The sequence below is a fragment of the Gobio gobio genome, assembly GCF_949357685.1.
Source record: "Gobio gobio genome assembly, chromosome: 17".
Classification (NCBI taxonomy): Eukaryota; Metazoa; Chordata; class Actinopteri; order Cypriniformes; family Gobionidae; genus Gobio; species Gobio gobio.
The window spans coordinates 25,054,185-25,069,363 of record NC_137110.1 but is presented as its reverse complement, the minus strand read 5'-3'; the positions used below and the strand labels follow the sequence as shown (position 1 = coordinate 25,069,363).

The window sequence follows — 15,179 nt, the reverse complement described above, 5'->3', positions numbered from 1 at the left end:
ATATATACACTATATTGCCAAAATTATTGGGACACCCCACCAAATCATTGAATTCAGGTGTTCCAATCACTTCCATGACCAAAGGTGTATAAAAATCAAGCACCTAGGCATGCAGACTGCTTCTACAAACATTTGTGAAAGAATGGGTGGGAACCCAACTTTGTGGGAACAGTTTGGGGATGGCCCCTTCCTGTTCCAACATGACTGCGCACCAGTGCACAAAGCAAGGTCCATAAAGACATGAATGAGCGAGTTTGGAGTGGAGGAACTTGGCTGGCCTGCACAGAGTCCTGACCTCAACACAATAGAACACCTTTGGGATGAATTAGAGCGGAGACTGTGAGCCAGGCCTTCTCGTCCAACATCAGTGCCTGACCTCACAAATGTGCTTCTATGGTCAAAAATTCCCATAAACACACTCCTAAACTTTGTGGAAAGCCTTCCCAAAAGAATTGAAGCTATTATAGCTGCAAAGTGTGGGACAACTCTATATTAAACCCTATGGATTAAGAATAGGATGTCATTAAAGTTCATGCATCCCAAAACCTTTGGCAATATAGTATATATGCATGTATATGTATATAAATATATATATATAAATATATAATATATCAGTGGGGATGGCCCCACTGATAGAGATTATATATATATATATATATATATATATATATATATATATATATATATATATATATATATATATATATATATATATATATATATATATATATATATATATATATATATATATATATATATATATATATATGATGACAAACAGATTAATTCACTCTATTTAAAAGTCACCAGAGCAAGGTCTCCAATTTAAAGAGCTCTGCTATCAGCCACTCACCACATGGACAGCAAGCTTGTCCCCCAGTCCTGAGAGATTTCAGTGGCTGACATAGGAATAAATCACCTGTTAACAAGGACATCCATGTCTTTATGTCTGTTAACAGTTAACTACCATCACTGCAGAAAGAGACTTTTCAAATGTTTAATGATAAAAATGCTTGTTGTTATAAGTGGAAAGGACTATATTTAGTAGTACTATAGTTAAAGTGGCTTTATCAAAGGAATGAGTGAAAATATTCTTATATGGTCAAGTGAGCATATTCTGTGCCACCAGTGCCACAAAACATAAAATGCTAAAATAATGATAATTGATTTAAAAATTACACATTATAAATCATTGTAATATATAAACAGTAGTGCTGCTTAATATTTTTATTATTAGAACCATGTTTATTTAAAAAATATCTATATTTTGTAAGATTAATTGTCTTTACTGTATTTTTAATACACAAATGCAACATGCCTGCTATGTCGTGCCTCCAAATGCATTTCTAACAACCCAGTGAACTATTTGCACAGCATATCCGAGCGATTATGCTGCATATCATTGGCATCAAATTGATTTCAGAAATTCAGTCTTTCGGCGCTTTCATCTCTTTGCCAATAGGACAACATTAGGAGAATTTTACGACGTGCAACGTGGGCTCTTTAAAGCGGAGCTATTCCTGTAACACTGCATGCAGACTTCTGCTTATTTCTCTTTGTGAACTGCATAGCTGGTAGTGAAATGAGAATAAACTGATGTTGTATAATCTATGGCGTAAGAAAAACCCCAATAAGAGGCCTGTTGGCAGTGGCTGAACACCAGATTTATAGCTTGACAGTGATGCTTGTAACTTAGTGGAGTGGGAGGCAATGCTAAGGGTTTTCCATATTCTAATGAACCATGTCATGTGAGACAACCTAATAAGCATAGTGCAGAGTCTATAAATTCAAAGCCTGCACAGGGCAAATCAGATTTCACTCCTCTGTCAGTCCTGGCATCCTAAACCTCAACAAACGTCCATCACAGGGTTAGAATGGCAGCATTGCTTTCAATTTAATTAACTCCCCACTTCATGGACTTATGATTAATATTTCCTCATCCATAATGCAAAAACTGGGCTCAATGCAAAAGAGGTCAGCATCATTTAGACTGGTAACGGAGAGTGGCATGCTTATTCATTTATTTTAAAGGTGCTACTAAATGTAAATGCCGCCAGTCATGCTATTTGTTTGATGGGATTCCATTAGGCATATTCGTATGTTATGTATTTTAAGCACAAATGATTTGATTATTCCATAATAAAAGCAAGCATGCAGGTGTTCGCAGAACCTAGAATTATTATACAGTCAAACCGAAATGTATTCAGACAGCTTAAAAATGTTCTCACATTATCAGAGTTTATTCGCAATAGCTTAGAAAATGGTAATACAATATGACAAGAACTCAGAGTTAAACTATGTTAGAACAAATTAATCTTGATAAATGTCGGATCACTTTGATAGAAAGGTATTTAGCTAATTGATCAAGTCACCTTCATTTATATAGCGCTTTTCACAACACAGATTGCTTCAAAGCAGCTTTACAGTGATAATAGGAAATTAATTTTGTATTAGATGAAATGCTAAAGTAAGTTTTTTTAATCAATCAAGCAATCAGCTGTAAAATTTAGCCTATGTATATAGATATATGCATGTATGTATGTATGTACAGGGCTCCAGAGTGCGACTAAATGGTCGCATTTTGCGACTAAAATTTGAGTGTGTGCGACTGAATTTTACATCCAGTCGCACATGTGCGACCAGTAAATTTGCCTGCTGTCGGTACTGGAGAAATTAAGAAAATACACTTACTAATTATAATTGATAGACGTTATGTCTGGCAAATTCTATCTTTGCCAGCCATTTCTATATGAGATAATATTAAACCATTTGTCCGTGATGCATTTTTGCCATTCGCAATCCAGAAGAGAGAGAGAGCGAGAAAGCGAATGAGCTACAGCAAACACAACACCACAGTCAGCTTAATGAGTGACGATGGCCAAGAGAACTACACAAAAGTTTAGTCTGCTTAAACTTTAGGGATGTGCTGTGATATTAATCTAATTTTATTTTCGATTTTTGCTTCGAATTATAAAAAGATGGTATGAGGTAAAACTCCTATAGCCGTGTTCCGTCGAGCTCATCCTTCCCTTCGCAGCTGCGCTGTCATTTCTCCATAAACCTAAACTAAACGTCAGAATCAGTGATTGTTGTAAACTGCATTCTCTACTGTTGCTAAACTGCGGGATGTGTTTGATAATAAAGAGCTATTAAATGCTCAATAATCCGCGCAAGAGACGCTGTTTCCAACTTCAAGGCGGCTTATGTTTGTGTGCTGCGAAATGGACCGACTTGCACTTAATATTTTAGGCTTCGTGTGCGCGTCTAAACCATCAAATAAACAACAAATAGCCGGTGTCAAAATGACCGGATTGGAGAGTAGTTATTTTAACAGTTTATATATTAAATGGGCGTAAATAGTTCGGAGAAATAGGAGAATATGATATTATTAGTTCTACATTGATCGGTCTTAAAGGGGCAGCGTCTAATAAACCTGCTGACGATTGAGCCATTAATTCGAATCGAACAAAAGGCAAATAGAAAATATTCACATCTCTTGAATTAATAACTTAAGCTTTTATAAGCATTAATCTATCAATGTATACAGTGAAAACTATGCAGTGTTATTTTACATTTCATTACTTTATTAGATTTCTTTGTAGGTTTGTTCTTTACTGTAATATTAATGTTAGCAGACCTTCTGAATGCCTGCACACTGGTCCATTTATAAATTGATGTTTTATATTTTTGTTCAAACTTTGCGGTTTCTTTTGCTATAGATATTTTACTTTTCAGATTATAAAGCCATGTTAATTATGTTCTTAATTGTGTTTAATTTTTTTATTAAAAAAAATATATATTTAAAGTATAATAAAAAGAACCGGTAAGAATACTGTTAAAGTACCGGATCGATAAGCAGTATCGGTAAGAGTAGTAATACCATTAAAACCTTAACGATACCAATCCCTATTAGTAATACAGTGGAAATTAGTAGATTTGGTTAGCATGTTGATTTACGGTGTGCGCCCCTAAAATTTCTGGTTGTGCCCCTAAAATTTTCAGTTGGGGGCCACTGTGCTCCTAGTGAAAAAAGTTAGTCTGGAGCCCTGATGTATGTATGTATGTATGTATGTATGTATGTATGTATGTATGTATGTATGTATGTACAGTGAGGAAAATAAGTATTTGAACACCCTGCTCTCTTGCAAGTTCTCCCACTTAGAAATCATGGAGGGGTCTGAAATTGTCATCATAGGTGCCAAGGTTATTATAGTTTTGCATTTTTAAATTAGTTTTTATTTTATTATCGTTTTCAATTTTGCTTTAAATTTCAGTTTAGTTTTAGTTAGTTTTATAAATTGTTTTGCTAGTTTTAGTTTAGTTTTTATTTTGTAAACACATTTCTATTTAGTTTTTATATATTTCGTTTCAGTTTTAGAAATTATAGTTTAGCAGAGTTACCAGAACGCAGTGTAGAGACCAAATCAAGATTTTTAATTTCAGCAAAGTTTAATGTTTGGACAGATTAGAGTTCTTATGCAGACATCTTAATAATAAAAATAAAATGGAATACAGATTGTTTTATTTAATGCCATGTCAGCATCTAAGGCTATATTCATGGCAAAAGTTAAATTACAAAAATACAAATATCATTTATATATTCAATAAAACCAAACAAACAAGTCATATTATACAAGATTTTTCAAAATCAAAAGGTTTTGGATTTTTTTTTATCATACACTCTATATGGTAATCATACACACTATATGGCACCAAAAATGGTTCTTGGCTTGTAATCATAGGGGAAACTTTTTTAGTGCTATATAGCACCAATTTTGGTGCTTCAGTGGTTCTACAGCGGTTCTTCAGCGGTGCTATATAGCACCTTAGTCAAAGAACTGGTGAAGAACCTCTGAAGAACCACTGAAGAACCGCTGAAGCACCAAAATTGGTGCTATATAGCACTAAAAAAGGTTCCCCTATGATTACGAGCTAAGAACCATTTTTGGTGCATATAGTATGTATGATTACCATATAGAGTGTATGATTTAAAAAAATCCAAAACCTTTTAATTTTTAATCTTACTAAATAAGTCCTTAAGTGAAATAACTTGATAAAAGAGCATTCTTGTTTTAACCCAGGACAGTCCAACAAAATATGTTTAACGGAGAGGGGAATCTTACAAAACATGCATACATTTGGGTCTTTACCTTTAAGCAAAAAAGTTTGAGTCAAACTATGACCTATACGACAAACAATGGCCTGAGATTGAACAAAGAACCAAATAAATGCAATGTAAAAATATAAAAGTAAAAACGATAAATTCCAGACAATCTCATTAAAGATTAAATACTATTAAACAATTATAAGCTTATTTTAATTTCTTCAGTAGTACAATGTAGGCCAGCAGTGTGACCACTAAAGTTATCTGACTACAGCCAACACACACTGTCGTGAAGACAGTGTGACAGTGTGATTAAATAATGGTGTGTGTGTGTCCTGGAATTCCCTACGTTGTAGGGAAATGTCTCCACACGGATAATAATATTATTAGTAGTAAATGATTTGTAAAAACAATGATAATACCTTTGAGCCTGTCAATATTACACAAACATGAAATCTCAAACACATAGTAGTACTCGTCGCGTATGTAACGGCACTCTAAAAGCAGTGAACTCAAGTTAAACGTGCGTCTCATTACCTTGTGTCTAATTTCTTGTTAGACACAAATTTCTCTAAAAAACCAAATTTCTCTGCCACGATCGCATTCTTTGTGAACAGCCGTTGAACAGGACTAGCGATGTGCGTTCACTGCACGCGTCGCGTCTCAGGACAGCGGTTAATCTCCTCAACTCACGCGCAGTAGCGCCATATGCAGACATTCCCTCACCCGCCACAAGTCAGATTTTTCGCAATCCATATTTAATATTTAACTAATATTTATTTTTGCTAATTATTATTTTATTTTTATTATTTTATTCAGTAAGAGTTGTTAGTTGTTTAGTTTTCGTTTTTCATTTATTATGGTTTTTTAATTTTATTTCAGTTGACGAAAATGTTTTTTGACCAATAGTTTTAGTCTTAGTTTCAGTTTTCGTTTACGAAAATAACCTTGGTAGGTGCATGTCCACTGTGAGAGACATAATCTATAAAAAAAAATCCAGAAATCACAATGTATGATTTTTTAACTATTTATTTGTATGATACAGCTGCAAAGAAGTATTTGAACACCTGTCTATCAGCTAGAATTCTGACCCTCAAAGACCTGTTAGTCTGCCTTTAAAATGTCCACCTCCACTCCATTTATTTTCCTAAATTAGATGCACCTGTTTGAGGTCATTAGCTGCATAAAGACACCTGTCCACACCATACAAGCAGTATGAATCAAACTACTAACATGGCCAAGACCAAAGAGCTGTCCAAAGACACTAGAGACAAAATTGTACACCTCCACAAGGCTGGAAAGGGCTACGGGGAAATTGCCAAGCAGTTTGGTGAAAAAAGGTCCACTGTTGGAGCAATCATTAGAAGAAATCAGCCCAGAACTACACGGGAGGAGCTGGTCAATGACCTGAAAAGAGCTGGGACCACCGTTTCCAAGGTTACTGTTGGTAATACACTAAGACGTCATGGTTTGAAATCATGCATGGCACGGAAGGTTCCCCTGATTAAACCAGCACATGTCCAGGCCCGTCTTAAGTTTGCCAATGACCATTTGGATGATCCAGAGGAGTCATGGGAGAAAGTCATGTGGTCAGATGAGACCAAAATATAACTTTTTGGTCATAATTCCACTAAACGTGTTTGGAGGAAGAAGAATGATGAGTACCATCTAGACATGTGCCGGTAAACGGTAATACGATATACCGCAATAATGAACATGCACAATATTGTTATCGTGGGCACTTCAAAATACCGTGAATAATTATTTATTACGAATTATTCCGATTTTTAGAATGAATTTTAAGAATACTTTACCCATCAACCGTTTAAAATGAAAAACACATCAAAGAGGAACGCGCACTGATGTAAATAGACCGTGCATGAGCCGAGCACATGGCGGAATGAGGAGATGTGCTGAAGTGCACATTCATTCTTCGACAGCAGAGGGCGCTGACGGAACAGCAGAAATGCAGCCGTTTCCCCAGTAATCACATAACCTAATACATAATACTTAAAGACTTAAGGCTATTCATTTTCAAACTTGCATTTTATATTTTAATCTGGACTAAATTACATGCCCTAGATATTGTTTGAATATGTTCTGACTGTTGTTCAATCACACACTTTACAAGGCTCCAGAATTTAACATTAGTTCCTTCATTAACAAACTGACAATGAAAAATACTTCTAAAGCATGTATTAATCTTAGTTAAATGTACATTTCAGCATACCTATTGTTCTTTATAATTCTTTTGCACTTTAATCTGTTTTAAATATTTGTTTACTTTATACATTTTTGTGTATTGCTTTATTGTATTTAAATGTTTGGTTCTTTTGTTATAAGAAAGTGATTTAACCTGTTATAGTATGACAACACTTTTTTTGCAACTTATTTCAATATCGTGATAATACCGTATACCGTGATAAAAGCTTCAGCAATTAATCGCATCATGAAAATTTGATACCGGCACATGCCTAGTACCATCCCAAGAACACCATCCCTACTGTGAAGCATGGGGGTGGTAGCATCATGCTTTGGGGGTGTTTTTCTGCACATGGGACAGGGCGACTGCACTGTATTAAGGAGAGGATGACCGGGGCCATGTATTGCGAGATTTTGGGGAACAACCTCCTTCCCTCAGTTAGAGCATTGAAGATGGGTCGAGGCTGGTTCTTCCAACATGACAATGACCCGAAGCACACAGCCAGGATAACCAAGGAGTGGCTCTGTAAGAAGCATATCAAGGTTCTGGCGTGGCCTAGCCAGTCTCCAGACCTAAACCCAATAGAGAATCTTTGGAGGGAGCTCAAACTCCGTGTTTCTCAGCGACAGGCCAGAAACCTGACTGATCTAGAGAAGATCTGTGTGGAGGAGTGGGCCAAAATCCCTCCTGCAGTGTGTGCAAACCTGGTGAAAAACTACAGGAAACGTTTGACCTCTGTAATTGCAAACAAAGGCTACTGTACCAAATATTAACATTGATTTTCTCAGGTGTTCAAATACTTATTTGCAGCTGTATCATCCAAATAAATAGTAAAAAAAATCATACATTGTGATTTCTGGATATTTTATTTTAGATTAGGTCTCTCACAGTGGACATGCACCTACGATGACAATGTCAGACCCCTCCATGATTTCTAAGTGGGAGAACTTGCAAAATAGCAGGGTGTTCAAATACTTATTTTCCTCACTGTATGTATGCATGCATGCATTAAACACGCCAGCTTCATGCCTTCAATAGGAACATCATGAGTAGGTAAGTGGCTCACAGATGCATTATCACTCCAATTAAGATACAAACAGAAAGCTCTGGATATTAAAATGCTCAGACAAAAGCAATGTATTCAAGAAATCGAGTTCAACTTCTGATCAACATATAATAAACATTTAGGATATATCAACGCATGATTTCTAACAGTCAAACCACAAGGATGACAAATGTAGGACATACCAGGTGCCAACTAAAGACATTTGCTTTGCAAACATATTGCATATGGCTGACAGAACTCTGTCTGACTGAACGCTGACATGACTGCATGATCATGACGCAAAGCATGTTCACTCCATATTGAGCTGTTCAAAAAATTCAGTCTGTAATCAGGATCAAAGAGGCGATCTTTAGAAAGCTATAACATCCATAAACACGAAAAGAAAGGGCAAAACAAAGCCTGCTGAAGTATCAATCAAGATCCACAGATTACACTTCAGTTGAAGTATCGCACTAAAACTTCACATTGAGCACTATTGATGAGTATAAATGTGTAAGCCATTCATAAACAAAGGCAGATTGGTGAGTAAAATTGGATCAGATTAAGAGTTTGATGAAATGTACAACAAAATACCCCTTTGCTGAGTTACTGTATGTCTCTGTGCCAGTCAAATAATATTGCTATGGTTTATGTTTAAAGAGATGGTTCACCCAACAAAAAAAAATTCGGTCAGAATTTAAAAGGTGCCCACAAGACTCCTTTATTCCAAGTCTTATGAAGTCATATGACAATGATTAAGTGAGGAACAGAACGAAATTTCAATTGTTATTCACTGACAATCTTGTCATCCGTCTTTGCTCCTCTTCAGCGAGAAGTTTTGTGGACGATTTGTGGACGAAACAATTCACCTAGTCAATCTAGGCGCGGTCATAAGCTACTTAATGTTATATGTATATGTATATGTCACTTTTTCCACATTTTGTTATGGATCAGCCTTATTCCAAAATGGATTAAATTCTCTTTTTTCCCCTATTCTACAAACAATACCCCATAATAACAATGTGATTTTATTTTTTTAATCTTAAATAAATAAATAAATCACATGTACATAAGTATTCACAGCCTTTGCTCAATACTTTGTTGAAGCACCTTTGGCACCAATTACAGACTCAAGTCTTTTTGAGTATGATGCTACAAGCTTGGCACATACATTTTTGGGCAGTTTCTCCCATTCTTCTTTGCAGGACCTCTCAAGCAACATCAGGTTGGATGGGGAGCGTCGGTGCACAGCCATTTTCAATTGAGTTCAAGTCTGGGCAACTCAAGGACATTCACAGAGTTGTCTCATAGCCACTCCTTTGTTACCTTGGCTGTGTGCTTAGGTTCATCTTCCAACAGGACAATGAACCTTCGCCCCAGTTTGAGGTCCAGAGCGCTCTGGATGCTGCTGCATTCATATTTCTCTCGATCCTGACTAGTCTCCCAGTTCCTGCCACTGAAAAACATCCCCACAGCATGATGTTGCCACAACCAAGCTTCACTGTAGGGATGGTATTGGCCAGGTGATAAGCGGCGCCTGGCTTCCTCCAGACATGACGCTTGCCATTCAGGTCAAAGAGTTAAAAAAAATTTCATTAGACCAGAGAATTTTGTTTCTCATGGTCTGGGAGTCCTTCGGGTGCCTTTTGGCAAACTTCAGGCGGGCTGTCATGTGCTGTCTGGCCACGCTACCATACAGGCCTGATTGGTGGAGTGCTGCAGAGATGGTTGTTCTTCTGGAAGGTTCTCCTCTCTCCACAGAGAAATGCTGGAGCTCTGTCAGAGTGACCATCGGGTTCTTGGTCACCTCCCTGACTAAGGCCCTTCTCCCCCGATCGCTCAGTTTGGCTGGGCGGCCAGCTCTAGGAAGAGTCCTGGTGGTTACAAACTTCTTCCATTTATGGATGATGGAGACCACTGTGCACACTGGGACCATCAATGCTGCAGAATGCTTTTTCTGTACCCTTCTCCAGATCTGTGCCTCGATACAATCCTGGAGGTCTACAGACAATTCCTTGGACTTCATGGCTTGGTTTGTGCCCTGCACTGTTAAAGGGTTAGTTCACCCAAAAATGAAAATTCTGTCATTAATTACTCACCCTTATGTCGTTCGAGACCCGTAAGACCTCCGTTCATATTCGGAACACAAATGAAGATATTTTTGTTGAAAGCTGATGCTGAGAAAGGCTTCAGTTAGGCCTCCATTGGCATTCAGTACACTTATACTCCCAAGACCGATAAAAGGCACTTAAAATGTCATTACAAAGTCCATCTCACCACAGTGACTCTACAATAATCTTACGATGCGACGACAATAGTTTTTGTGCGCAAAAAAAAATCAAAATAACACTTTTATCCAGCTTGTTATTGCCTTCCGCGTGTGCCTCCACGACGCATGCGCGAGAATATGACGTAGCGCCGGGGTTCGGGAATCCATGAAATGCACGCTCTAACCCCATTTTGAGCACTACGCCGAGACCTAAAGCACGATCAATGTAGAATCCAACAGCTGAGATACGCGCGTCTTCCTCTGATTGTAAACAAATCACTTCTGGGTCATCTGTCCGAACGCCGGATCTGCGTCATATTCTCGCGCATGCGTCGTGGAGGCACACACGGAAGGCAGTAACAAGTTGGAAAAAGGTGTTATTTTGATTTTTTTTGGGCACAAAAACTATTGTCGTCGCATCGTAAGATTATTGTAGAGTCACTGTGGTGAGATGGACTTTGTAACGATGTTTTGAGTGCCTTTTATCCGTCTTGGGAGTATAAGTGTACTGAATGCCAATGGAGGCCTTTCTCAGCCATCAGCTTTCAACAAAAAAATCTTCATTTGTGTTCCGAATATGAACGGAGGTCTTACGGGTCTCGAACGACGTGAGGGTGAGTAATTAATGACAGAATTTTCATTTTTGGGTGAACTAACCCTTTAACTGTGGGACCTTATATAGACAGGCATGTGACTTTCCAAATCATGTCCAATCAACTGAATTTACCACAGTTGGACTCCAATCAAGTTGTAGAAACATCTCAAGGATGATCAGTGGAAACAGGACGCACCTGAGCTCAATTTCGAGTGTCATGACAAAGGCTGTGAATACTTATGTAATTTTTTTTTTATATATATATATATATATATATATATATATATATATATATATATATATATATTATATTATATTATATTATATATATATATATATATATATATATATATATATATATATATAAATTTGCAAAGATTTCAAACAAACTTCTTTGACATTGTCATTAAGGGGTATTGTTTGCAGAATTGAGGAAAAAAAATTATGAATTTAATTAATTTTGGAATAAGGCTGTAACATAACAAAATGTGGAAAAAGTGAAGCGCTGTGAATACTTTCTGGATGCACTGTATACATGTATTGCATGCATGTATGGCATAAAATGAACAATCGCCATGTGCCAAATGAGAGTAAAAAAATCAGGGTTGGCAAGTATATGAAACTATATCGCTAGTAGGCTGATAACATTTTTATGAATTACAATGCAAAAATTGTGAGAATGTGAACAAACATTGCTTGCCAATTTTGTCTCTGCTCACCAATGCTGCATCGTCATGAAAGTTTAAGGCTTTATAACAGTATATTTAACAGTAGGCTATATTGGATCCGTGCATTAGCATTAGCACATGCATTAATCAAACAACCAAAGACAAAAAAAACAATCACTCACTGCTATTGACTGAATAACTTTTGTAACTTTAATAAGGATTAATCTATGCGTCATCATAGTAAAAATATTGGATTTTTAGAAAACAATTTTAAATTTTGATAATGTTTCACAAAATTACTTTGTTTTTATTGTATTTTTGTTTAAATAATGCAGCCTTGGTTGAGATACTTCTTTTAAAACCACAACAAAAAAAAGTAATGTACCAACTTTTGACAGGTACTGTAAATAACCAATATTTAAATCAAGATTGTGTTATTAATCCATATCTTACTTAATGGCCATGCATATTTTTAAATAAAGTGTACACAATCAAAAAATTTAAAAGCAATAATTTTTTATCAACTCATATTTTAAATTGTCATTCACAATGCTTGATGGGATTGTTGTTCTTTCCCTACAATAAAGCCGTTTAGGACACAGCCTTGAACCTTGTCCAATTAGATTTTTTTTTTTTTCGTTCAAATAAAAGTTTGGTAAAAAATGCTTTCAGGATCAAAAATGCTGAAAAAGTGGGCGGGCACAGTTGCACACTTATTATAGCTTACTGTAAGTAAAGATTATGAATAAAATATCAGTCTGTCCCTTACACAAATCTATCATACAGCTTTAAAAGACATTAAGAATAGCGAAGGAGGAGCAACTTCATTGGTGATATTGTATCCTTTTGAGGTTTGACATCTTTGTCACTGCATTGCAATGACATTCTTCAAAATCTCTGCTTTTTTGTGCTTCACAGATGAAACAAATAAGAAGTTACAAGTCTGGAACAACAGACAGGGTAGAGTATCGAATCGAATTTTCATTTATGAGTGAACTGTTACTTGAAATAAGTGCAATGCAAATTCGGTTGTCTTAATGCACTCTCTACAATCCTGCCGAAATGTCTTGCAGTGGTGTGTTTGTTGCAAAGGAGACAACAGCAGCAGGCTGCCTCCAACCCTACGAGCTGTCTACATGAACCACATTTTTGGACATCAAGTGCGCGTCCTAATCTATTCTATAAAGAATCATATCATGTCCATATCATGCTGGCTATATAGGGAGCTCACTAAGGTTTAAGACAAAACCGCAGTCTTACCCAGCTTTGCCCGAGACTCTTCCAGCTTCTGAATCTGGTTCTCAATAAAAAGCATCGCCACTCCAAACGCCATAACAGCCAGCAGCTGGAACTTGGGTGGCATCATGATCCTCAGGAGCCCCATCAAAGTATCGGATGATTATCTACATGTCATGCCGTAAAATGTGAATGAGAAGCGGGGATCAATCCGTTACTGGAGCAGTAATATCGACTCCGGGCAGATGATCTCGATTATTCGCAGAGAAGACAGTAAAGTTGTGGATGTGGTAACCGAATACATCAGTGCAAACAATGGCATATCAGACAGTCATCTGTTAGCAGAGTGTGGTACTCTGTTGAACCCCTGGACTCCCCCTGAGTCTCGGCTCGGTCTTAGTTGCTGCACATCAGCGCAGCTCTCCAACCGTCCACTGCTCTCCTGCGTCACTCAACACAGGGATTTTATTCCTCCGCAGACTGAAATGATGCGAGTGGAACGAATGGAGTTTATAGCGCCATCTATCGAGTTGGAGATTGACAGAAACAACGCTGGACCGTTTCTGGACCTCCTACCCAAAGGCCCTTTCAGGTTATGAACGAACTTTTTACGCCTAACGTTTCATGAGCTAAATACTGGCCAAAAGTGTCTGTCCCAATAAATCTCTCGTTGAAAGTTTATTTTATTATTTTAAATAGTTAATATTTAGTAACTTGGCCTTTAACATTATGCGACCAAGCCAAATGTGTTAAGTTTTTTGCACCGTATCATATTCGCTGTAGCATTATTTTAAACTTTTGATGCTTTCACACAGAGAAAAAAAATGTGGATAATTTATACCTTTAGGGGCCTACAACAGCTTGTCATTTAGGAAGGACCCTTAAAATTACATCTTTCTATCGTTTTACTCCTAAAAGGTGCATATAAATAAGAGTAATACCTTAAAGGGTTAGTTCACCCAAAAATGAAAATTAGCCCATGATTTAATCTCGTCATCCTAGGTGTAGCCTATATCACATTCTTCTTTACCAGACGAACACAATCGGAGTCCTGGCTTTTCCGAGCTTTATAATGGCAGTCCATAAAAGTGCATCTATAACTGGCCAAAAGGTTCCGGGGGGTTAATAAAGGCCTTCTGAAGTAAAGTAATGCGTTTGTGAAAAATATCCATATTATCCATAACTTTATAGACTAAAATAACTAACTTCCGGCGGACCGCCGTACCCTTAAACCCTTTGAACCCTTGACGCATGCGTATTGATGAACCCTTGGCGAACGCAGAAGCAAAGAGGATAGAGCAAGACAAAACACCGGTCATGAATTAGAAGTCTAAATAAAACAAGAATTTTTAAAGCGAAATGGCGGAGGATTTCGATATAAGAGAAGTGGGGCTTGAGTTTGTTGCCCAGCCCTATCCGCGAGCTTGCGATACATCTTGTCAGGGGTTGACTTGCGTACCGCTGACCGCTAGAAGCTATTTTAGTCTGTAAAGTTTTAAATATGGATATTTTTCTTACTCAAACACCCTACTTCGCTTCAGAAGGCCTTTATTAACCCCCCTGAGCCGTGTGGAGCAGTTATATGATGGATGTATGCTTTTATGGACATCAAAAACGAAACAACCATTCACTGCCATTATAAAGCATATATAACTCTGAACGTCTGAAGAAGAATGTTGTATACACCTAGGATGACTTGAGGGTGAGTAAATCATGGGCTAACTTTCATTTTTTTGGTTTAAGGCAGGGGTTATATGGATAGTCCCCTTTATCTTGCTCACTGGTTGTAAGGCTGTATTCTTAACACACTTCGTAAGCTGCTTACATACATTTAACGTGAAAGTTGCTTATAGAATCATTTTTAATTGAAATGTTCTTCTTCAGGTTTATACATCCAACATTAAGTATAGCCAATTTTAGGTTGGAAACAATATGTTGTATTTATAATGTCACACTTACTATTTATCTAACAGTTTAAACATTATTTCCCATACATCAAAATATGTATGGATTTTAGGAAGGGGATCCCTCATAAAAGTTTCATCATATTTGGGGGTCC

At 37.0% G+C, this 15,179-nt stretch overlaps 1 protein-coding gene across 1 annotated transcript in view; it reads right to left on the bottom strand.

The window, feature by feature from the left end:
• The window catches only part of hs2st1b (heparan sulfate 2-O-sulfotransferase 1b), a 102,613-nt gene extending 89,035 nt beyond the window's left edge, over positions 1-13,578 (bottom strand). The window contains exon 1 of the mRNA XM_079840790.1: positions 13,145-13,578. Within this exon, the coding sequence (XP_079696916.1) occupies positions 13,145-13,268 (124 nt within the window). The 5' untranslated portion in view covers positions 13,269-13,578. The remainder of the gene's footprint in view (positions 1-13,144) is intronic.
• Positions 13,579-15,179: the final 1,601 nt, after the last annotated feature.